Source organism: Lepisosteus platostomus, chromosome 19 (genome assembly GCF_059453375.1).
Source record: "Lepisosteus platostomus isolate fLepPlt1 chromosome 19, fLepPlt1.hap1, whole genome shotgun sequence".
Classification (NCBI taxonomy): Eukaryota; Metazoa; Chordata; class Actinopteri; order Semionotiformes; family Lepisosteidae; genus Lepisosteus; species Lepisosteus platostomus.
In genome coordinates, this window is record NC_142629.1 from 3,123,438 (window position 1) to 3,149,960 (window position 26,523).

At 41.9% G+C, this 26,523-nt stretch overlaps 1 protein-coding gene across 2 annotated transcripts in view; it reads right to left on the reverse strand.

The window, feature by feature from the left end:
- Positions 1 to 26,523, reverse strand: part of septin12 (septin 12) — a 92,997-nt gene that overhangs the window by 10,250 nt on the left and 56,224 nt on the right. For both annotated transcript variants that reach the window (XM_088613129.1, XM_088613127.1), the window contains exons 3-6: positions 23,865 to 24,065; positions 12,636 to 12,764; positions 3,510 to 3,591; positions 2,455 to 2,592 (exon numbers count right to left, since the gene is read on the reverse strand). In XM_088613129.1, coding sequence (XP_088469255.1) covers positions 2,455 to 2,592; positions 3,510 to 3,591; positions 12,636 to 12,764; positions 23,865 to 24,065 — 550 coding nt within the window. The remainder of the gene's footprint in view (positions 1 to 2,454; positions 2,593 to 3,509; positions 3,592 to 12,635; positions 12,765 to 23,864; positions 24,066 to 26,523) is intronic.

Consider the following 26,523-nt stretch of genomic DNA (forward strand, 5'->3'; position numbering starts at 1 on the left):
GAGTTATATATAGCAAATGTGCCCATTAACCTGTCGAATATCTGTTGCTTTATGTCAGGGTAATGAATCAGATTTCTGTAGATGCACATGTCCTGTCTGAGCACGAACCCTGCCAGTCCCCTCCATCAACCTCGAGACCCGGAGTGGGAAACTCTGTCAGCTCTCCCCCTGCCCTCAGACACTCTTCGGCCAGCCAGCTTGAATTACAGCTTTATGCTGGTCATAAATCAGTCTTGATGATTTTAAACAAATTGTTTTCTGATTTGTAAATGGGAGGAATGTCACCGATGATTGGAAAGCCTCAACTGCCAGAGAAACATGAAAAAACTGAATTTATGTAGAGCATACATTTTTCTTCTTTTTACTTTTTTAAAACAACCGCCGCTGGCAATAGCAACTGCTACATGTCTGTAAACTAAAATATCAGTAATGCAGTGATGTGGTTTACACCACATAAAAGAACAAATCTCTGCTGCTGGAAGAGCACAATTATACTGTTCTGAACAGCGATGGACATATCGTCTAGGGAGTGAACTTTTGTGCTGCAAATCATTGCTGCTCAGCAGGCTAAAACAACAGATGCTTTAGTTTAAATCCTTCATCACTGCAATCCCTGTTCATCCAAGCTGTTTGATGTTTGCACCCCAGGCTATCAGCGGCGTGATTATATTTTGTCCATCCCACATTGACACAAAGCACAAAACAGCGGAAAGCAATATGGCACAACACAGGTGGGCTGCACTGCCCTAAAATGAACCTTCCATGCTCAGTGTCTCACATCACAGAAACAGCCATGATTCGGTGTTGCAGAGAACCTGAACTGCCGACTGCAGTAAAAGCGCTATTGGGCCCAGCTGGAAAAAACTGGGAAAAAGCTTGTATGCTCTCATTAAAAAGGCCCCGTTGCATAACTAAAACTCTGTTCCTTTTCTCGTGTCAGGTCCACCTTTGCTCAACATTCCGTTTAGCTAATCCCATTATTGAAAGTGACATGGGCATGTTAGCTGTGTTTTTGTTCAACACGGGGTCTGTGACCTTACATTTCTAACCACAAATCCATCTTTGCTGCATTTTCCTCTGACTGATCACACAGGCAGAATGATCCGTGTCAGTAATGAGAGTGGGGGCACCAGTTCAAAGTCTTCCAGGGCACTTTGTGCTTTTTGTAGAGCACGACAGCTGTGGAGGCAGTGTGGCACACAGATCCCTTTCTCTTCTCAGCTGCCTGAGCAGCCAGTAGGTCCATGTGCTGCCCATATAGAAATCGGACCACAGATTAACAGAATGTGTGATCTACGTTATGGGAAAAAAAGGGTATTTGCTGTGCACTCAGCACTGAAATTTAGTGCAAACTCTTAAGACATGCTAGCTCTGTTTGCTACAAAATTCATGGATTCACAGCACAGACATGCATAAGATCTTAAACTGATATTATAGAACCTGTTGGATTCTTACTGTCAGGCAGCAGCTATAGGCAGCAAAAGAGTCATAAAAAGCAGCAATCCTGTGTTTCTCCTCTGAAAAGCTCCACTCAATTCTTTTAACAGCCTTGATGGGAAGAATGTGAGACATAAGTTGGGCTGAGATAAAAACATATAAGTAAACAGAAGGCCTTAACTACTTTAACCTATTTGAATCCTTATCTTGTGTCCTTTACCTGTTTGTCAGGACTGAAGCATTACCGGCTGATGTGACTGACTAATGCATAATATAAATTCAGACCAATAAAGTTTCTCCAAGATAATTTACAGTTAATGAGCGTGAATTTGACTCCTGGACCTGGGTCAAAATTCTAACTATGTGATTAAGGGGCAGAGAAGCAGGAGCCCGAAGGTGTTCCTTTCCCATTGGGAATAATGTGGGAGCTGGCAGAGGTCATTCACTAATGATCCCAGGCACTTGATAATCTCAAGAATGCACCTTTTACTTCTCCTCTCACCTGCACTCATACCGTTTGACCTCCCCCTGTGTTGCTGCAAAAAAGCCCATCCATCATTTGGAAGAGCATCTCAAAAACTGTTGCTCACAAGAAAATTGGACATGTCAAAAGCTATCTGGCTCTGAAGTTAATATCTGACCTCATCACCCAGGGGCTTTGTGTTTTGGAAAGCACTTACTTGCCTGAAGAGACAGAATTTCAGAGGGTTGTAGTGGAGCTCTTCTTGCATCTTCACAGGGCTCCCAGAGCACGTGTGACAGGAGACCCTTGTTTCTTAGGCGTTCTTGTACGAGGGAGGTCATGAGGTCAAAACTGCACACTAGTACACAGTCCCTGCACAAATATGTATTCTTTCTTCTGGTGGCAAAATATAGTGCCTTCTGGACCACTACAAATCAGTGGGCCGCCAATAGTAGAATTGATTAACTGTTTCAGAAACAGACATGGAAAAAACATAGCAGATCCCCAACATGTGACGCCCCGCACCGAAATGCACAACAGGTGAACCAACGTACCAATGGCCTGTCGGCGGCACAAAGTAGACACAGCAGTGGATCCTGGTATCCGGGATTCTCCTTTTCCTGTTGATGTTGAGCTCCTCCTTCAGGTATTTCTCATACTGCTCGTTGATGTACTTCACTATGGGCTCCCAGCTGAAGAAGAGAAGGCGAAAAATGGCACCCTGGCTCCGTCTCCATGTGCTCCAGGAGCCCATATAGCCTGCCAGCTTTCTACCAAATCATGCATTTGGTCCACACAACAAAACATTTACAGAGCCGTAAATCTGCATTGAACAGAACCAGCTTTGTTGTTCTCTACATATTTACTTGTAGAATGTGATCAATCCTTTAGCAGAGTTGTGGTTTAATTCAAAGACATATGCTTTATATATGAGATACAAATGAGATATTTCTTTCTGACTTTGATTTACATTTCTTGCAAATTCTATTTTAGCTTCAGACGTCTGCAGACACACGTTCACACTAGTGGAGGATGAAGTGGAAACTGCCTTAATGAGGCTGATTAATAGGAACCCCGATGATAGCAGACACAGGCCACAAGATGCTGCAGGATAAGCGCAGCTGAGAGATCACCCATATTTAGTCATAACTGGTGTTTCAAGTCACCGCATAATGACACATTTCTGTTTACTATGCTTTTTAAAATTATCCAAATGGTGAACATCTTATTAATGTTGTAACACAGCATGGACCAGAAGTTTTAACCCATCTGTAAAACCAATAATGAATTCAGTCTTTGGCAGCATAATACTAAGGGGCTCAGTTGTGTAACTGCAGTTAGTGATTTGGCAGATGCTTAGATTGAATCTAGACCTGTTGCATCACCAGAGCAGTAGGTAGGACTTTAGTATCATGATTTGTGTGGACTGTTCATCTACCACCTATCCCACCTGGCAGAAGCCCAATCCTGGCTCAGGGTAGAAAGAGCAGGAGCAAAAATGAAGGGGCTCACATGAGCAGGTACCCCCACAAGCCCTATTATTGGATGAGCTCCTGGCAGGACGCTGACATCATGTAACATGTGTGCAGTTTTGCAGTGCACAACTTACCAGTCCTCATTGTTGATCTGGTCTCCAAACCCTGGTGTGTCTATCACTGTTAGCTTCATTTTCACCCCCTTTTCTTCAATAACTGCAAAAAAGAGAATGAGAGCCAGGTTTTTTTTTTCCACTTGTGTTGATATATGGTTTCTGGAACATCTGTTTTTGAAAAAGTAAACTCAGAAACACATCTGAAATAAGCCCCATTAATAAACAATAACATACCAGCATGAGTAATTATAATTGGACTCGGTTTTGATTTATGTAGCATTAGATTTTCATTGTAAACAGAGAAATGATCTCATTCTTCATGGTGTCCTCTAACGGAACAACACCACCTACAGACTTGATGTAAATTCAAGTTCAGGTCTTCTTTTTTTAAACTAACCACTTGGGGGCAGTTTTGTCTAGCAGACTGTTCAGCATAAAACAGGCTCAAGGCCATTCTGTGTGGTTGCTTTTACAGCTGTTATGAAGATTTTCTGATGTTAACACAGTGTTCATAAACATTTGATGAGTGTATTCAAACCCACAGAGACAAACACTCTTTCTTTTACTCAAACATTCATCTTTTATCTCAAAAGGCATTTCCCCCTTTTTCTTGAACTGAAATAACCACCCAGACTGTGCTGTTATAAAGTCCAAGTGGTTCCAAAATATGCCAATTGGGGATTGGGGCTAAGATTGTATATTTTTCAGTGGACAAACAGTACATAAAAAACAGTACCCCCAAACAAAGGGGGAAACAGTGATGCATTACTCTGAAAATAGCAAACATCCCATTTTTTTGTTTTGTTAAAAAAAACACCCCAGTGAAAGGGAAAAGGCCTGCCTTTCGGCTTTCAATTCTTGGCTTGACAAGTCTATAGCTCAGCACTGACCTCAAGAACTAATCAATTATAAGATGAAAGAACACAGAGTTTCAGCTGTGGAGGTGCCCGAGGTCTAAACCCTTCTCGACGTCACACCTCACTGGGCAAGCTCAGTGGAGAAATATTTTTCATTTTTAGGGGAATAAATCCTGAAGTCATCCAGTCTACATATTACAGGTACAGGCTGTGAACAAAAAATATCTGCCTTCAGCACTCTCTACTCTGGGAGGCAGAAGATGTTTTGAAGATTATTAATACAGCACCACCATTACACACCTCATAGTGTAAACCGTTCAGATACAAACCCATGGGTCTAAACGATTAAGACACACATTCCTTTGTTTTGGCCAAGAGAAACGTACAGTGATTGCTCCAGAGACCCAGAGTCAGCATAGCTGATGCCTGCAGGACTTGATTTCCTAAAAGTGGATATTCACTTATTACCCACTCAGAACAGTCACTCCGAGTGGCTTCAGTAGCACATGAATATGGCTTGAACATGACGAGACTCCCACTGGATTTTGTCAGAGAGAAACAGCCCCAATTTCTCAACGTTTCAAAAGCAAAAACTCACAGCTTCCAAAAACACAGATAATCGTTTCACGTTTGGATAAACATTTGTTTTTGGTCTTCCCAGCTGTGAAAATTCTTAAAGCCACTCATCTGTATCTATTGCTGTGAAGTTCTTCAGAGGCAGGACAATAAATAGACAAAGTGTGCTGTGTGATTGTGCTTACCCCTCTCTTTCACTTTTCAGTCCCCTGTTTGCACCTGAATCGTGTCTGTGATTCGGTCAGTTCTACTACTATAGAGCTGGAGGACTGAAGTAGAGACACAGGATGGGCTCGTGTGGGCCGAAATCATGAAAAGGAGAGAAGGGGGTGCTGCAGAAAGTGAGTTTCTTGTTCCTCAGTGTGAGTGAGGCCTGGAGTTGGTCAGTTTTTTGTCCCTGGGACAAATTACAAATCCTATGCTCGACTAATTTATGTTTGTCAGAGCCTTTCTCTCTCGCGACCAAACGGAAACCACCCATCAAGTATTGGGTTTATAATTTACAGCTGGCAGGTGGTTCGAAGTGTTGATTTATGTCTGGCCTAAGTCTGCTGCAGTCTCAGAGCAAATGTGAATTAGTCAAACGGCAAATCCCTGTGTATTCCTCAACATTGGGTCCTGTGATTTACTCAGTAACGAGTCATTATTTTTTCTTCCACATGATTATCTGCACTTTATGTAGCAAGAAAGCAGTATCGATGGTAAAGGTGAAAACACCTTCTGCCCAGAATGTTATCATTTCGAGCCCTGGCTGCTGCAGTGAGTTAAGGTCGCCACCCCCAAAAAACATTGTAACAAGCAAATTCCTAAAATTAAATAAAAAAAAAGAATTTTGATATATTTTACATAGATATTTGAATCTCAACAAAACTGGAGTGAAGTGATAAAGAGTCCGTGTTGGGATCTCCTTGAGCTCTGTTCTTTAATTAGAATGTCAGAATGATGTCACAAGGACACCAGAATGATGTCACAATGACATCAGAATGATGTCAGAACAAGCTTCTTGTTGATGACTGCAGGAACAGGAATAAGAGTGTACTAAAGAACTTATTATGACCATAGGACTTTGACCATGTGTAGAGGTACTGGAGATTTAAATGAAAATCTTCAGAAATATCTGAAAAGGCTATGAATAAGCTCTGAATTTGCAGAGCAATTTCCAACAACTAAATCTGTAACTGCAAAACTGTGACCTCTGTTTTATCCAGTAAAAGTGAGTGAACAGACAAAGCAGCCAGCAACTTCAGACTTTAGTTAACAGTTTACGTGACAGGACAGCATGCTTATTTAATAGCACTGTGCCTTCATCTTTAAATTACTGGCAAAATTGTGTTTTAGACTTGTTTTTTCATTTCAATGAAAAGTCATTTTAAAGTCATTTAAATGACGTGTTTTGTTTCTGGGTTAATCAAAACCACACTTGAACTTGCATGATTTCTGACACAGTGGTTTTAAAAACTAAAGTGCTTCCTTATTCTTGTAAGTTCCTTTTTGAAACTATATGCTAAAAGTGATGAGGCCTGGTCATTAATTGCTCACTCAACGTCTCAATGTATATTATAATGTATAAAGTTTAATTTCTAACTTTTTATAAATCAAAGTAGAATTCTAAAGTTAACTTTTCTGGTCAGCCTCTAGGTGAACTGCTTTGGGGATGATGAATAGTTATTTAGAGGGTGAAATATCTGAAAAATTATGATGGCGACCAGTCACAGTTGACCTTTTCGATGATTTGATGGAAGCTGTCATGACTCCAGATAAAAACCTCCCATCTCCCCCTACAGTTCTGGTAAGGATGGTGCCCCTACCTGCATGTCAGGTTTTTACTGCATCACATAAATCTTTTGTAATAAAAACTGACAGCTCAGCTCCTCTGTCAAAAACTCCAATTTTAGAGGATGCACTCTGCTCCCTCTGCCTCAGTTACCTCCCACAGATAAGTTATTTACGGCTCCAAAACTGCACCGTTGAAAAAAAGGGTCTAAAACGCAGAGGAGCACAAAGGCCGTAGGACAAATTTCTCAGATAAATCTCTGAGGTCCTGCAGGTTGAAGGGCTGTTTGCATTGCACCTGACAGATGGGGATTACACTGATGAACTCTTTTCCTTTAGTTACCATGCTGCAAGACTAGAACTTACTGTACAGGATTTTAAGGATGACCAGATCACATTAATTCTTCTAGTCCGTGTGACTTATTCCTCTGTCTTGTGCTTTACTTTGAAAGATGTTCATTTATGAATTACAAAGACAAAGGACTTGCAGGTATGTTTTGTACCTATCCCAGGTGTGACAGAGCATCTAATCTCTGGCATTCTGGACTTCAGGGAACGTAATCGAAGTACGCAGCATCCTGCAGAGTCTCTGTCCTGTCACTGCGAGCTGGACGAGTTAGACATTGTGAAAGCAGATGTGACTCTCTGTGCCTGAGCTCTACAGATGAGAAACAGGGAACTGGAAAGGGGAAAACGGAGGAGGATCTGATGCCTGCAGAACTAAAAAAACAAACAAACAAACCATGAGACTTCCTCTAAACTGGGATGCTGCATTAAATATAAAATAACTCGAGGCAATTCTAGGTAGCCAGCATCAGCATTTCTGTCTGGAATATCCTCACAACAGTCTGAAGCAGCTTTAGAGAAATAATGTACGTTATAGTTTTTTGAGTTACTTCATAATTTGCTAAAGATAGGAATATTTTAAAGTGATAATTTCAATAAATCTCAGACGATTTGTAAAGATCAAATATCTGTTCATCATGAATAAAATAATTCAAATTTCACTCAAGATGAAGAGAACACTATGGGCATTAAAAAATAAAAAGAAAGTTTATTATGCTTTTTTGTAGGATAATCTGAATGATTAAATTATATATATATTTGAGTGCTAATATAATTTCTAAAAACACAGATGTGCTTTAATATCCTAGAACAATTTCACCACCATTTTTTTTATTAAGGTGAATAACAAGCCTAAGCAAGCTGACTGCTATGTTCAGCACTGAGGGCTCCCTGGCTGTGGTCTGTGGACCCTCTGGTGGTCTGTGAAGCTACTACAGGGAGTCTGTGGAAAAGAGCTCAGAAATTCTGATGTGGAATCAGAATCACGGTCATCACTCCAACCTGACAACCCATCTTTGAAACCTGCAACACAGCACATCTCATTAACCACATGTTCATGCACACGCACTGTTGTGCTTCCCAAAGATATCTGTTGAAGCGATGACTAGGAATTTCATAGAATTTTGTACATTACAAATGTTTACAGAGTGTTGATTATTATTCAGTGATGATGTTAGATTTCCATATATAACATAATTTACAATAATTGTAGCATGTGGTGGTCTCTGAAATTGTCGGGGAGTGGAAAAGGTGTCTGTGCTCTTGGAAGGTTTGGGAACCCGTAGTTCAGTCACTGCTGCACTGTACCCTGCGCTGATTCTTGTGACTTCTCGAGACAAACGCTCCACTACCAGACACATGAATGGTGATCTGCAGCCTCAACACACACTGTATCCTTTGTTGTCGGATGAGCATGTGTCAATACCTTGGCTAGGGCTCAGACCAACAGACCAGTCATCAAGGCTTTCCCATTCTAACTGGGCAGCAAAGACCCAGTGGCGCTGCATGATTCTACCGGTGGCTTAGTCAACGAAAGGCAGGATTTACACTAATGCTGGCTGGCACTCCTGGAATCTAAGGAAAGGGACACACCTTTGGGTGTCACATTACATACAGGAAACCCACAGCCAGCAGAACAGCCAGCTCTCTGTTCTTCAAGCCGCCTTTCATTTGACGCGATGCAAGGCCTAGTAAAATGTTTCTGAAGCTCCGACTACAAAGCAGAAGCAATTATACTGCTTTCAAAAGAAGTTAAGGCATGTCACCATACAGGAGGGATAGCGCGTCGGAAAGATGAACCAGACTTTAATGGCATCCCAGTGTAAATGGTCAAACACACCCCGTTGCGTCTGCTTCTAATTGTCTTACACGTCTTACACAAGCACTCAGCTGTAGCTTTAAACAATAAGACCAATGCATTGCTTTTATGGTGGAGAACTTCATATGGGGTTTTGCAAAGTCAGTACATGGTCATGCTTGGTCTCGTGGCATCACTCTTGCACTTCTCCAAATGTTTTATTCCCCCTGCAGCCCTCCATCATCAAGCAAACAAACAGCAGCTTCATCTTCTTGTTCTATCATAGATGTGTTCTGAGATTAAACCTCTTGTCAGTGTGAGGTACTCTTTCAACATTCACACTCTTTCTTTCGGGTTGATTTATTATGCCTTTTGTCAGTGCTACCAAGGGGCTATTATCTTGTTACACACCAATGATCACCCACTCACCTGATCACACTGATGCAAATTAATTCTCAAGCCTGCACAACTTTGCAGGAGATAAAAATGGAAGGCAAAGAGATCTCATTATTACTGCGAAGGTAGGAACCTTTATGACAGTATATGTTCCTTATATCGTGTAATGAAAGCAGGAAATGAGAATGCATGTCCTGCATGTCTGGTAGTCAAGACAGCTAGAAACTAAAGTATGAAGACCTCATTAGGTAACTGACTTTTTTTAATGACAGACACAAAAAAATTGTAAAATAAAAACCAATTCAGACTGCAAGACAGAAAGCACAGAAAGCATTCAATCACTGTAAGATCTGAACCAGATGGTTACAACACCAAAAATACACACTAAGCCTCTTTGTCAACAAAGAAGAAATTACTTTGTTACCCAAATCCCATGTCTTGGCCTGTAGCCTTTTCAAAAGAGACCTATTGAATGATGAATCACATGCACTGCTATCGGTTTCCTGTTAAAAGCAGGCAAGATATTTTTGATTGGTACAAGGAGACACCTCTTTAACTTGTCAAACGTTGACTGATGATAAGTTTCAACAGCTCCTTTCAGGCCTAATAAAAGCCATGTGTGTCCCAAAGACAGCTCAAGTGGTATCTCTTCCTCTGCAGGCAACTGAGACAAGTACCACAGCAAGGTCTCATACCCTCAATAACCTAACACATACGCCAGTCTGACCAGACTCTGGTCTCCTTTTCCATTCAGGGGTAAGTCAAGAGCTGTGTTTGGTCCCAAAACTGTGACAGGAGGTACATTCCTTAAAGGGTGCACTACCACCCTAAAAAACTTGAGAATCCAGTGCACCTCAGATTCGGAACATATGCAAGAGGACAGAGAGGCCATCTATACTTGTGGGCGAGGCCATTGTGATGGTGTCAAACATAGGAAAACAACATGCAAGAGCTTTGAGATGTAGCTGTACATTCAAAACTGAAACAATAAGGCCATTTGTTGTTGCACGTGTGCATCGTGCAAGCATATTTACAAGGAGAAACTAGTAATCTAGGAGTTGCTGCCAAGTACTTGTTGGCAACTACCCCTAGGAGCGCGTTGCTGGCAAGTGACAGGACACCCCTGCAGACACAGGGAGAACATGCCCATCCACGCAGACACACAGAGCTGCTGAGCTCAGAAATGACCCCCGGTTCTAGCACATGGGAGGGTGCAACAATACACAGGGGCAATGCTCTGCACTCCCATGTCACACAGAATACCAAACATCTCCAGGCCTGTCTTTGCAAAACTAAAGAGGTACCCATGTTAGATGTGTTCTATTTTTCAAAGAGGAATCAAGACACTGCAGATACTGCCATTGCCACATGGCAGTATCACAGAGACGCATGCTAGAGGGGTCTATAATTTGGAACAGTTTCTAACAATATTGTGATCCTGCATTCAAAATTGAGACTCCAAGCCAATTCTCACACCACCCAGGTCTCACACATCCAAACACTATTTCCTTCTTAAATACTTTCTTCTATCTCCTTCTTTTTAAATTCCTTAAATTAACATTAATTAATTGCACTGAAAAGATTTACCACCTGCATTATTTTATGGGCTTTTTAATCGCTGTCTTTTGATAATTGTAAAACTGTGATAAATGTATTAAAACTAGTTCAGTGCACAACAGCACAACAGGGCAATCTGCCCTTATTAATATTGCACTACAGTCACATGAGACCATTGCTTCCTAATAGTACTGCTGTGAAAATGTGAAAATTTGCTGGAGGCTATTGGAATCGAAGAGTTAATTCAGCGAAGGACAGATTACAATGCATTGGCACCAGAATGTAACAGATATGTAATATTTGTGGAATCTGTTACAAACTACAACACTTATAGGGCAAAAGGCTTGGTACCAACTAATGAATGAAGAATGAGAATGGACAGGATCTGCCTTGACACTCTTCCCCAGTTGGCCATGGTGGTGCCTGCAGAATGTAAACTGAGAGCCAGTGTGTGGTGCTGTGCAGGGGCTTGCTGATTGCAGGGCGTAAAGCTCACACTCAGATGTGCACTGTGGCAGAGAGCATTAAAGTGCTAGGAATGACCCTGTTACACTATGAGTCTCTAAAAAAGTCTTCATTTCCTTTAGAGCAAGGAACCAGTCTTTAGGTATATAGGGGAAAGAATCAATCCCATGAATCATATGGGCTGTGTGGCTTGTGTGCTCACTGGTGATTGTGCTGAGATATTTCAAACCCAGAGGCTGATCACATGTGCTACCTGTAATACTCCTTGGTAATTCCCAGAGCCTACAGGCTAAACAGAGCACTGTCTTATTTCTGACCTGCTGACTTCTTCCCTTGATATATTAGGCATGTGTGTTTTTTATCACGTGAAGTGACATGCACACACTAGATGCTGTCCCCTCAAACTAAAATAGACAATCTAGAAAACCAGTGAGCAGGCCTAAATGCTTAAGAATCACCTAGTGGCTTAACTAGGTGATTCTTAAGCAAGATCATAAGAATAAAAGATGACAGGCAAAACACTGTAAGGATAAAAATAATAAAAATGTTATGAAAGGAAAATTCTTATAGATAAAAGTATTACACTGCTTGCTACCTAGGATAATCAATCATACATACAGCCACATTTTATGACCTACAGCAGGTACACTAGATTTACTGATGACAGAGAAAGGCAGTCTCAGACAAGAGAAGGGAATGATTGACCATGCTCACATTTCCAGGACAAATCCCCACAACTGCACTGTTAGTGTGAATATATGAATTAAAGACACTAGTGGATAAAAGAGCTGTGCTTTCTCTTGGAGCTTCTCTGGCAAGCAGACACAGATAAAGCTCATTTTGATAGCGTGGCTCCAAGCCAGCAGACCTGAGTAATGATAAGCCGATCTCTTCAAGCGATCAAAGCAAAACTCTTCGCACACAGAGGGGAAGCTGCTGGATCTCTATCTGTTCTAGCAGGATAAACTGGGATGTGGTCATAGCTGTTTTATTTCACAGCAGAACAACACATCATAGCCAAGAATCCTTCCCTCTCTCCAGAAGGATTGACTGCCATCATCATTTTAAATCCCAGAGCTCTTAACACTTCCACATCTGACAGCGTTTGCCCTTGACTGTACCTCGTTCATTGCATGAACACTTCAGGACCCCACAGGCTGCCAAAACTCGCTACCAGATCTATAACATATGTTGGGGTACAGACAATGATAATTGATCATTACAAAATATCTACCATTTTCATTGAAATCTTTCCTGGATGTTAACTTGAAAGTTTGTGTATGCAGCTTTATTAGTTTTGTTTTTTTTTCGTAAATGAAGTGGCAAAGATAACTGGAAATGCAGGTCTTATGAAGGCGACCCGTGTCTGTTACTCACCATGGCTGACTGACTGCAGGTTCACCGTCTTGGGAATCTTCTCCTCATAGTTGGGCGTGCATGACTTCCGGCTCACCTTGGATTTGAACAACGTATTCACCAGCGTTGACTTGCCCAGACCACTCTGACCTACAGAAGGAAGAATCGGACTCCGTGATTATTCATGTTGAGATATCAAGAGCGGCTCATTAAGCAAACCACTGGACCTAGTACAGAAACAGACACTTTCAGTGCTGATGCTGAAACTGTCTGTCACGTTTTCCTAATTGTTCAAGCTTCTCTGTAAGACAAGCTCTTGGAGCAGGAACTGAACTTTTTGCTTGCATTCTATTGCTGATCCATGGCCCACAGTGGTACTGATAATCCCATTTTTCTACACAAATTGTGTTGGTGAAAAGGTGAAAAGGGCATTATCAGGGAGTTATTTGTACCTTTTCATTTAGCTCTGATTCAGCAGCAAGAATAATCCACATGTCAGTTTAGAAGTTAAGACAGCTGAGCACCGATACAACTCAAAAAAGACATATCATCATCTGGACTAGAACTGAAAAGCAGTCAGGGGAACTGAAGTGCTTGGGTACATTATTTGGCAATTGTGCTTTGATGTAAGCAGACAAGTTCAAGCAAAGGCATAGCGTTGTACATTGCCTGTTTTTCTAACAGGAGATTTGGACTTCTCAGAGCAGGGGGGTACGTCTGCAGACAAGCCAGAAAAGGGAAGACTGTGATCCACACGATGCTGCTCTTGTTGATGGATCCAGAATCCAGACATGAACTGCTTTAATGTGGAATCTACCAACAGATGGCTTTGTATAGCAAGTGTATAACTTTAGATATTACTGATACATAAGCCACATGGAATGTGATCTTCTATCCCAGTGCTCCAGTCTGTCCTGAAAATCCCCAAGCCTTCCGATTTTAGAGTAGTTTCTAATTATTCTTAAACCACACCTTAGTTTGGATAATTTAAACAAATGTTCGAAAAAACAGAAAAATCCTGCAACTGTCCATGACCAGAGCTAGGCACCCCTGGAATCCCCTTATAGCAGACTTCTAATAGCATAATTTTCCCCCACAAACCCAATCCCTATCGTTTTTATTTCGAGAATGAGAAAGCTCAGTAGAAGATATTTTGTCTGGTATCACAGGCAGAGAAAGTGGTCTTTGTGTGCAGTGGCCAGAATTTGTCTTGCAAAAGACAGATTTTGTAGAAGTATTAAACCAGAATAATTGGGTTCCTAGAGGTCCAGTAGGTATGGTCAAGGCATTTAAAAAAAATAACACCTTTCACAAACTGGAAGAAACAATACGTTTGTTTTAATTCAATTACTGACCTAATTATTCATGCCAGCTCATAAAGAATGTTGGGGTCAGAGAAAGAATCCAAAGAATTGTTTAGATGTAATGATTGGATCATCAGCAATCCTGCCAGGTATCAGTTTTCCACAGAAGAAAGCTCATGAAATGCCATTTATTGTATGCTGAAACATTAAGACATACATATGCTGAACTTTATGTATTCCATGATAGATTGATATAACCTTTAAAAGGTCTGCTAGAGAAACACACACTGTATCACAAGGATACATTCATAAGAACTTTTGGAAATTACTTGCACAGCTTTTCCAACCAAAGAAAACTCAAAAAGCAAGAGTAACTTTCCCTTATAGACATGGCTGTCTAATGACAGGAGCATTATTCGCTCACAAAGAACAAATTTATTAAACCACTGTGAAAAAGTAAAAGCACGAGTAAATACCAGTACTACTTAAAAACCACAAAAGAGAATTTATCATATGCTCTTAGATCATGCCAAGCTCTAAAACATAAGGGTGTAAACCCATTCTTCCAGAACCACTTTTTGCTTAATTTCTCTCTCTTTGATGAAATTATGTGTCCAGTGAAAGCAGGGCGAGAAACAATTTTACCTTTATTACTGTGTAGACTACACATGATGGCAATTGTAAGTGACTATGGTACAAAGGATATTAACTACATACCACTCTGATCTAGTCTTGGTAAGATCCTGGTAAACCACATGAAAGCTGAAGGCATGAAAGGGAACAAGAAATATTTTAATCTGCTGATTTTACTGAACATTCTGCAGATTTCAATGAAGGATAAGATCAGAAATGAAGAAATCCGTAGACGATGTAGGGTGGTGGATGTGGTTGAGAAGATGCGAGAGGCGAGGTTACGGTGGTATGGACATATCATGAGGAGGGACGTTGAGGAAGTAACAAAGAGGGTAATGGAATTTGAGGTGGAAGGTAACGGAGGAAGAGGCAGGCCTAGAAAGAGATGGATAGATTGTGTGAGAAAAGATATGGAGGTATGTGAAGTGAGTGAGGAAGATGTGCTCGACAGAGACAAGTGGAGAAGAGCAACCAAAGCAGCTGACCCCAGGACAGTCTGGGACTAAGGCTGTGAAAAAGAAGAAGATGATTTTACTGAACATTTAGTGTTTGTACCTCTGGTACCTCTTGTGAAGAATTTATTTTGATAGATTTTGTAGAAGTTGGCTGTTGATTGGCCAGTAAGAAACAACACCCAGAAAATAAAAGATGCAGAGAGTTAATAAAACATTCTCATGACTAAGCTCTAAGAAAGAATTTGTTTTTATTTTTGAGCGGTTTCCCATTGATAAAAGCAGGAACATTTTGGTCATTTCTGCAATGCGGCAGAGGGACAAAATGGAAAAAGCTGAATTTCAGCGATCTGTTAGTGTGGAATAAATTCAAATCCCTTCTAAAGGGAAGCAGTTAAGTAAAACTACACCCTCCCTGTGGTTCTCTCTTGGCAGGGAAAAGGTTCAGGAAGTGTTACTAATGTTTAATATGGGAGAACGGAAGAGCCACTTAATTATCAGGCATTAATACCAGGTTATTATAATCATTTCCACACTGCGCTGAGACCAGAGGCTGAGATGCTATCTGGTGAGGAGCATGGAGTTCTGAGGGGGGCAGGAAGATGCAGGGAGTGGGAGGTCTTGCCTGGGTTTGGCTATCCCTGGCCGCTGAGCACATTGCTTCCGTGTGTGTGTGACTCAGCCGAAGGCCCTTCTGCCCTGCCCTGCTGGGGAGAGACTGCAGGACCGGCCCAGGTGACTCCCCTATCCTGCAGAACAAAAGAACTTCCTTGTCTCCCGCGCTACAGCCCATACGGCCATTTCTTCACACAGGGACCCTGCCCACTGTCCCCTGGGGCTTCTAGAAGAACATGCCATTCATCCTTCTTTTCGCTGCGAAGATCTGAAACACACGCTTTTTTATTCCATCCCCACATTCTGTCCCCTTCCATTTGCGGTTCAGCCCCAGTAGATGCATCGGAGTGTTAGGTTGAGTTTAAATTGGCAAGCTGTGCTTATTTATATCTATATGCTGACGGAAAAAAGAAACGCAACACCTCCTCCTCTACACTCTGGCCCCCCTGTCTGCGTGGAACAGGCTGAAGAGTGACTCGTCCGTGAGGAGGACCTGATGCCACTGATGACGAGTCCATCGCAGCCTCTGTCTGGCCCAAGCCAGTCGGGTGTGAGCAGAGGGCCCCTGACAGGTCGCCTTGCTCTAAGGCCAGCAGCATGGAGCCTCACTTTCCTGTCAGTGATGTGGGTGTTGTGTCTGCCGGCAGGTTCAGCAGCACTATGGGTGGCAGATCTGAAACGATCTCTCAGATGGACCAGTCTGATGTGTCGGTCCTGCTCTGGTTCGGTCACTCAAGGCCAACTGGATCTTGGACGGTCATCTGTCCCGTCGGTCTGCTGACACCTTCTCTGCAGTCGGAACACAGTGGAGCGGCTCACTCCATAGTGTCTGGCAACGCTGGAACATGGCCCTCTCCTTTGCTTCTGGTGACATTCAAGGCATTATGGAATGCACTGGAAACTGACCATGTGTGGCCTTTTCCTTGTAGTGACCGAAGCTTTGAATTAAGGCCATATTAAAGGTGACCTGATCGGGCATTGTTCCACCTGGACCCTGTTGGGTAAAAGTGCACCTAACGAGCTTTCGTGTGATTGAGAAGTTGCAATGCCTCACTGCACAAGCTGTATTGCTGGACAGAGGGCTTAAAACAAATTGACAAGTTTTTGTGAAAGTACATAAGCTATAACTATAGTATTCTCATTCCAGAAAATGTTGCGTTTCTTTTTTCCATCAGTATTTTTTTTTGTTAGCAAGTAGATGGATGGCTAAAGAGCTAGACAGAACATTTAATCAAGACAGACGGGAAATTTCGATTAGTTATTTTACGTGTACTACCAAGGTCCACTCTGAATCATTAAAACAGCTCATGCAAATAGATACATTTCCAGAACAGCTGAGTTAGGCAAGAAATGATGAGAAATTACTCACATACTAAGTTATTTTCTTCCATACCATTTACACATTATATGTTTTAATTTTTAATTCCATCACATCACTTCCATTCTGAAATCTTTTGCATCTGTGCCATTGCAGGGGATCTGACAACGATGATAACACAGCTGCAGTATTTAGTAACCCTTAAAGTAGCTAGGTTTTGCTCTACAGATAATGAAATACCAGCACTCTTGAGTAAGCACAAGTAATTTGCACTTAACGTCACAACGAGTAACATCTTCTATATTGTAATGTCATCCAGACTGTGTGATTTGTTGATGGACCTGTTTAGTCTTGTTGTTAGTTTCTCACTAAATGTGAATCAGGCTTCGTGTGGAAAACACTATGGCTCAGTATACTAAATAAGAAAGCAATCACTGGGCTAAAAAACAAACAAATTCAGATGTTTTTGCTCCCTCAAGACTATAATACAAAACCTTTATTGTATGTAGATACACAGATCCACGTTAAGCACTTCCTATGAGTGAGATCTTCTCCATATGGATTACGATGATTAGCACATTGTATTAATATGAAGGAATTGTTACTGTGGGTATTTTTAAAGTTTTCCAAATGACCACTGTGTATTTGTAGTGTGACTTGCACGAGCCACATGGGGCGTTTTCTACACTGAGTGCTTCAGTGTCTTCTTTTCATATTTCACTTCCACTCCAGTATTCAGGTAGTATGTGCAAAACAAAATAAATGAAATGGGACCTGGGCTGCCCATTCTTAGTCAGATCAAATGTATACAACACCTGTGTCTGCTGATCACCCCCCAGCACAGGAAAAAGTTCTAGCCTAGCTCAGTCCAGTTCGGTCCAGCACAAGTGCGACCATGCCAAAAGGCAGAGAACCTTGCAGCCTCCAGAGCCAGAGATCTGCCACCAACATGGCAGATATGACCTTTGGAGCTGAGGGAAATCACCCTCTAAAGCACTGTTTTATGTGGTTTATAGAAATGTCCAAGAACAGTAAATATCTATAAATGTCGTGTTAATAGTATCTGCCTTGGCCACACTGTAACTGATCGGTCATGTGAATAAAGCTCTTTGATTTTCAATTTGAATTTATTGCCCAGAAAATACTGCCCTTATCTTATTAACTGCAGACATAAAAACATGTTTAAGTAACACACTATTTACAATTTGTACAGGCATTTAACTTCAAAGGGTGCCTCTGCTGATAAGACACAAGCAATGACAAAACACTCTGCAATGAGACTCCAGGGAAAAGCGGACAGGAGTTATTCTGTTAATTTTAGCACTGTGTTTCTGCTGTGAAAAATGGGATTTGGAAAAAGGCAAAACTCAGAAGCTCAACTATGTGTAATGGGCGAAGACGTCTGGTGCACTGAGTCTGGGTGAGGTGAGAGAGAAGTTATTAGAAGGGAAAAGCACATGCACATTTTTGGTAAAGACTGTCCCTCAGGGGCTGTGATTAGTCAGAGAGCTTTTGATGTCACCAGCAGACACACAAGAGGAGCAGGATTTCGGTCTCCAGGACTGGTAGAAACACCTTAAGGAGTCGAATTCCAGATGAGACAGACAGACGCCCTGGAGCCCATGTGAAACAAGTGACCATGCCAAAAGGGAAGGAAGGAGAAAGTGTGCGCACACAGTGGAGACTGAGGAAAGAGCAGAGAGGATGAATTTTGCATCTTTGCAGCATATTTGTGTGAGCTTCTTGCAGAAACCTGATCACTTGATAATAGAACTCAGCAGAAAGTCATGGCATTTCTTCAAAACAAGAAAGAAAACAAATGAAAAAAGTCCTAGCCTTCCAAAGATTCTTGGCTTCCTAAATGGTTAATACAATAAGGCTGTGCAGTGTCTCTGCAACTTGCAGGGTTATTAACTAGCAGAGTGCACAGAGGAGAAGATTATAAATGCCATCAGGCTGCTCTCCTGGCACTTGAGCAATAAAGATAATCAATCACACTCAAGACAGAGTTTCGCAATTGTGATATGAAACTAGAAAAAACAGAGCCTATATCAAAGGACAACGGCCAATTACATGCAATTAAAGATTTTACAGCAGCGTTCTTGCTTATGATACATATCTCACACTCAGATTAAGCCTAAGCATTTCGCTAACGATCCACAATAATATTCTCTACACTTTGTGCTTTGTTTAATCAGAAGCAGATGCACCCGCAGCCTGGAAAACATACATGATATACCTTTTGTTGCCAAAATACTGTAATCCTTTGCAATCATGCAAAGGGGCCCCACAGGGGGGTTCTGAAGTGTATATGGATCTAGATAAAGCTCTTTGAGTCACTGAGTCGGATTCATACAGATTGGAGAGATGAATCAAATCGAAAGACACTAAGTTCTGAGCAGTTACAGTGATAACTCCCATCTACTAAACAAATACATAAAGACCTAAGGCTTTTGTAGGATACAGAGCTGAAAAGGAAACAGCTGTCTTAAAATACAACTCTGCTCATTACAACTGCTGCCTCCTGCAATTAACTGAATGGTAAGTAAGCTTTTAGAAATCTGCCTCTCCCTTTCTTTGGACTGGTTGTAAAAACCAGAGGGAGATTTTTTCTTTTTTTTTTTTCAAATTCACATTACTTACGACAAGGCAGCTCAGGAGGTTCATTTTTTTGCACGGTTGGAAAAATCTGAAACAAAACTGACGAGCACAGGCCTGTTTAAAATACAACGGATGTGCCAAAGCACAGGAGTTTCTGTTACACACTGCGGTTGTAAACACTGCAAAGCCAATTCGTTTGGAAATACGTATTCAGAGACAGGTTTGTAAGTATGCTCAGAAGAAAGGAAGAATAATCAGACCCAAGAAGAAGGCTGTGACACTGTGAATTGCAGCAGGGAGCAGAACAGGCTCTGCTTTTCCACATTTCTCAGGGACGGATTAAGTCTGCTATTGCTCGTGTAAGTGGCACTGCAGGATGCAGAGGGCAAAATGATGAGCCATTCTGCCACTGTGGGATACAGGACAATGGCGCAGCAGAAGACAAGAAATCAAAAACCCATTTCATTTACTAGAGGCTTCTGCTCTCTTTCCGGTTGAAGGCCAATAAATCAATTCATCTGGTCTCCCAACAATAGCCAGTGTCTAACGGTGCCAGACACTTTCTGACCCTCTAGAACAGAATGCAATTGATCATCGGTAAAAGGCATCATCATGAAAGCTTTGACTGCTTATCTTCACGCTCTTTAGAGAATGTATATCTTTTCCCCCTTAATTCAAAACCATATGCTAGAGCGTTTCTGCAACCGGTTGAGGTCATGATCAGCTCTCACTCGGTTACTGCAAACTTTGCAGCCCTCCGGTTTTCCATTTCATAGCTTTACTGACTGTTGCCGAGCCGGCTGCTTGTGTTTTCACAGCCCTGGTATCAGCCTCCGTCACTGCGCATCCCTGCTGTGCAGAGAAGAGTTCATCTGGTCTCCAGAGCCATGACTCACACACGGCTCCGGGGTGCCCTTCGATCACGGCTCCGAGAAACTGCCTGCGCCTGTGCCGCTCCGGTTCACAGGAAGTGAGAAATTAAGACAGGCTATCGAAACAGACCTTTGCGCTACACAGCCACGCGCACACTTTATCTTTGCAACGGCAGTCTATGAGCAGCAGCCTTGTTATTCTAAAGCTCTAACATTTCAGAGTCAAACTTGATTCGAAAAACAACAACTTTATATGAGCCACAGAACAGTGCAAACCAACCTCTGTAGCCTCACCCTGGATGAGTTCCGTGTGTTTTTTGAAGAGCACGAATCAAGCACTGTCAGTTATAGAATTAAAAAACAGTCAGTTTTTAAATGTTTGGTAGTTTCTTACTGCTCGTTTTAATGGATGTAAATCACTCAGAATAATTTGCAACATGCTGGCGGTTGGCTGCCCTTATCCTTGTTTGAACTGCCTTTTAATTAAATCTGTACCCTCTGGATTGTCCTAGGCCACTAATGGCAATGTCTTTTTGGCTTTCATCACGACTGCTCTATGTGGCATGGGCCAGCTATTTTTTGACAAACTACAGCATCATCAAATGCTAACAACCCCAAAGCCAGACTTCAAAACATACTAAATAATATTTATCATAGCCGACACATGCTTTGGACAGGAGAGGGAAGACTATTAATGGCATAATCGCATCAGGGCTGGAGTTCCATGCTGTCCATCAAGCCAGTGAGAATAGCAGCTGTTGAAATGCACAGAGACAGCTGGCTCTCTCTGCAGTTCACCCTCTGGATTGGTTAAATTAACCTATAAGGTTGAACGGATTACAGAAATAATATTTTAGATCAGCCTACATGGAGTAACTAGTTGATATATATTTGTTCATAAACATTTCACAGACTTAAAAAGCAGACATTTAAAGTCAATATTCAAATAAAGGCAGACAAGATGTGGCTGAATCCTACCAGGCTCCATATTTTGCATTCTTTACTGTAATGACACCCGCCATGCTAATTCTGTTGCAAGCTGCTTGGCCTACTTGGACTGCATGACATCCAAGAAACTAACATGATATAGCTGGCACAGTTAGGAACACAGACTGCTTGGCAGCAAACGGCTACATTAGCTTTTGCCAAATAGGGCTTACATAAAACCACCAGATCAACCTCTGGTACTCCTTTCCTTCAATTGAAGAAACTTGCCCAATTTGAACGACCCAGAAACGAACTCCCAAACATTTGCAGTGACTGAAAGTGTTTCTGTCGTCTTGAACAAGAGGTTCAAACTGGCACGCAATTACAGTAGACCAGAAGTGCACATGCTTACAAACAATAATTGTACACAGGACCCCCCACCTCTGTCTTTCACGCTGAGAGCAGATGGTGTGTTGTGAAGAAACAATGCAAGCATGACTGCATGCGCTCTAATTGGTCAGGCTGGAGGGGGTGGGGATTGTCAGACAGGCAGGTGGCTTGGTGAAAGTTATTTGGTCTTCCCGGCTCAGACAGTCATAACACCCAGACTGGGATAAATCCACTGAAGGAAAAGGCTCCTATCCTAACAACAGGGCTTCCAAATGAAGCCCACAGCCACCTTAGGCAACATCCTTTTGTTTATATGCCTTCCAGTCCAATATTTTCCCAAAATCACCTGACTAGAGAACATGAGCAAAGCTCACCAAGAATGACCCTGTGTCTTATCTTTCCTGCTTAGTTAACATGCTGTTCTTTCTTTACCAGAATCCTTTAGACCTCAGCAGTTCTGGCACCTAAACACGAAACCTCTTCTGTGAAAAATGATCTGTTGAAAAGTCCACACTTTCGCAAAACTGAAGAAGTACTTTTTAAATGACCACATTTTTAACAGAACACCTTCATAGCATTAGAAAAAGAGATAACCTATATACTTCACCATGATGTTCCTTCACATGACCCAGTGGGCTACACAAGATTTCAAAGCTGCAGCGCAGGCCTGCTATGTGCTAAAGGTGTGCAACATTCTGCACTAAAGGTTATTTACTGGCACACATCTACCAGAAACCCGAGACATTCTGCACTTCAGTCTAACAGTTTAACCTCTGATCTACTTCCACAAGGCGCAACAGTCGCTTGCTCTTGGGCTCTAAACCTCCAGAGATTCTCCAGTAATTCTAACTCAACCTTACAACTCTAAATCCAACCATGTTTGATAACCTTTCTGCTTATTCTCTATCTAGCTCTGTAATAACCACCAGAGACACCTGAAAACCTCAGTTCTGCCTCTGTAATCTCACTGAATTCACCTTTATGATTAGCTGCACATGTTGAGGAAGATATGAGCCTTATACTCAAAAGACACTTAAACTCCTATTGTCTCCTATAGGAATTTAAGCTTCTAATTATTTTGATATACGGGCTACAACGCTGGTGTCTTAAATAAAGTCAGGCTGGTTGTGCTATCCCTCAGATACATACAAGGCTGTATGCATTGTACACTCAGATAAAATACAATAACAGATATAAAACATCTCCAGCACAGTAATTTGTAAGAACTGACGTCTACAACTTTGTCAAAAGCTGTGCTTCATCTCTCCAGCTCCTGTGGAGCAGTTTCTATAGTTACATAAAACCTCCTCAGAGTGAAGGAGGGAGACACTGAGCGGTTTGTTTAAAATATACAGCCTGTTGAATCCATACTAATTAAAGTAATTAATGAGCCACCCTTCCCTTCACTGCAAGCTTCCGATCCACACAGGAGTTGACGATTAAAGGAGAGGTGTTAACACCAAGGAATATCTTATAAACCCCTGACGACGCTGCTGGATTTTCAGAAGAGCTCGGAGTTCCGCCTGAGTGAGGCCAGACTGGCTCCCCCCTCAGACTCAGCCTGTGAGCAGGAGGCTCAGAGTGAAGTGCTCTCCACTCCCTCCATCCTTCCTGTTCACCTGTTGCCATTTCCTCCACGTGAGCCCACAGCTTTCCACCTGCCATTTTAAATACAGCCTTGCAGTCAGCCGCCGTCCACAAATCTTGCACAGGCGACTCTCGCGTCGCACTTCTGATTAATAAGACACACGCCCTTGACTGCAGTTACTAAACGTCCAAAAACGGCAAAGAGTCTCAAAACAGTCTGCTCGGTACTACCCTAGCTTTACAAGGCTCTCAAAAAATGTTTAAGTGAATTTTTCCGTACCACTAGTGACAAACAGGTTAGCAGAATGCTTTTGTTCATTGGCATGAATTGGGACAGTTGCAATGAGCTGTATTTAATAACAGTTTCAGACAGATAGGTATGACATGGCTGCTGTTTAGACACAGTCTGCACACGTGGAGAGGGGGCGTATTTCTAATTGTGGACTTGGCGTATTATAGTCCACCAGTTGATATAAAGTTTTAGACTCTGAAGTGGGCCAGACTTATTTATAAGGACCGTGGAGAAAGCCCAAGCCTTCCACGCTACTTACCCACGACCATGATGTTGAACTCAAAGCCAGTCTTCATGGCCTTGCGTCTCATCTGGTCCAGAACGGCCTCGATGCCCACATATCCGAAGAGCTCGCGGCCCCTGATGGGTCCCTCCGGGGCCAGCTCGTTCTGGTGCTCAGGCAGCTGGTCTGGCTCTTGGTCTGCCATCTGGACTCTCGGCTCCAGCCCTTGCAGCGCGTCTGGGGGGAGACAGAACAGCAGGCTGTCAGAGCCAGGACTGGGACTCTTTACAAACTTCACTTTTGCAGAGGCTCAGCAAATGGCGAAAGAATAAGAGAACATGAGAATGAGGGGAAAAAAATGTCAATAGCAAATACAGTTATATTTCTGCTTCTAGATTGGCAAAAAAAAACTGAAAGAAAGTTGAGCTGGCCCTAGAAAAAGAAATCTACTCCATTTGTTTTATTTGGAACTACTCTGAGAACAAGCAATAGTATGTATTAGGACTTGGAAGGAAGCTCATTCTTTCTCATTAAACAAGAATAGTCCTAGTAAGTGTGAACTACTCGTAAACTCTTCCCTAAAATACTTTTTATCTATTTAATTCTATTGCCAGATATCTGACAGGGAGGAGGTCTATGTAATTATTATCCTTAAGTTTCTAACATTTCCTGTTAAATATAGAAATGTGTACTTTGTTCAGTGTTTGTCACATATCATTCATTTTTAAATTAGGGAAGTTACAAAACACAAATGAAGCAATTATTAGAAAAGGCAGCTGCAACTGTAATTTCTGTTGTCTGAGCAAGCCAGGCCGGGAGTGGTGCAAGTCTTCCTTTAGACTAACAAACCGCCCAGCCTTCAAAAGATGGAATCACATTTCTACAACAAGGATTGTTGACGTTTATCATGCCAGCCAAGGAGGAATAAGTATCATATTCTTGTATTTCAAGTTACAACTTACAGTGGAATACCCTCCAGGTTGAGAATTTCTCCCATTTTTAAATTTGGCCACGTTCTGTTGTTGAACAAAAGCATATCCACCCAGTTCCTAAACCTGCGCAATGACTCATCTTCCTCGCTGAAAAGGCTCAGCTGCAGAGTTTCTGCAGAGTTTCCCCTCCTTCTCACAAGCTGGGCAGCCATCCTGACTAGATTTCTGGATTTCATTCTCTGGCTTTTTTTGTTTTATGTTTCATTTTCGGTCAGCATGTATTTTCCAAGCTGGGCAAACATCTGACAAAGAACGGAGCACTGTGGCGATGATGGTTTAGGATTCGAAGAGGAATAACTGAATAAAGCTGCATTCATTAAACGTTCCAGTGTGTTTGAAATCATTTAGCACAACAAACGTAGTTCCCTATATGGTTCACTTTTAAAAGGGGAAGGATAATATTTTGTGAGTTCAAGCTTCTTTTGCCAGAAATTAAATGGAAAGACTTTATTTGAATGCATTTCAATTAGTAGCCAGAAATTACCATAGTGCTTGGGGCATATAATTAGCTACTTTAATACTGTCCAGTAAAGATGTATTAACACTGCTGTAGTGGCATGCAGCGTGGGAAATACAGGTTAGCTCCAGTACAGCACCGAATATCTGAATAGCATTGCATCTGTCTATGTGCTGCAGGCCGCCATGAGTCAGAGGTGGCTGTTACTGGGTTAATATTCAGTCCCACCTCACTGAATGAGTAATGTAGCTCAGAAAGGCAATGCAGGAACAACTCCGGAGTGCTGTCAGGTTAAAAGAGGATTGACTGGACCTGACAATCCTTTTAAGCAACTTATCAAAGGCTCTGTATTTCTATCACATAAACTGTGGCTTAATTGTATTATGCCTTACTAAAATAGCCTAAAGGTTTCTATAGAAATGTCCCATTTCTTGAATGTATCTTGTATCTTGGAAGATGCAGCAGACCACTGAAATATCATGAATTTCTAATGTATCAATATTATTATAAGCAGCACTATATGCATGAGTGTTTATATCTCAGTCTCCTGGAGATTCCCCCTTCAGTGGGACTACTTTGTTAGTGTGTTTTTTTTTTTATAGCAGTGCAGTGACGAGGCAATTTGAAGCTACATGAAGATGAATGGCGATGTGAACATTCTGAGGACGGCAGCATTAACAAACACAGTTGAGCTGCGTTACAGCAATCTATCTGCACAAAATTCTCTGGCTCTGTATAATAAATGACATGATCTTCTAATTTCGAAAATTAGCTGTGATAGCTAGAGCAGTGTTCTGCAAGAGGTACATCTCCCTGCACTATAAAACTGTCCTGCTCCTAAACAAGACGCGTACAATCCATTTCATTTTCAATAAATTGAAAGATACTTCACCACAAACATAACTTGAAGTTAAGTGTTTGAGGGGCCTTGGTACATTTCAGCAAGAAGACACATCCTCATTGATACAAATGCAAAAACCGCAGCTGACTGTGCCACCTGGAATGGATTTCAGAAGGTATCTAGCACTAGGAATTCCAGAAAGAGACTGCAGCACCAACCTTTTTAATAGGTCGTTAAAAATGAAGTCATAAATCAACCAGACGCTTTAGCCCAGGATCATGCGGGCTGAGAGCCCCTCAAGCCTCTGTAAATGTGGTCTTAATGGAAGACACATGGGGAGCTGGGCCATGGGGATCCAGCTGTGTTTGGGTCCCTTGCTCACCATGGGGCTGCCCCTGAAGGAAG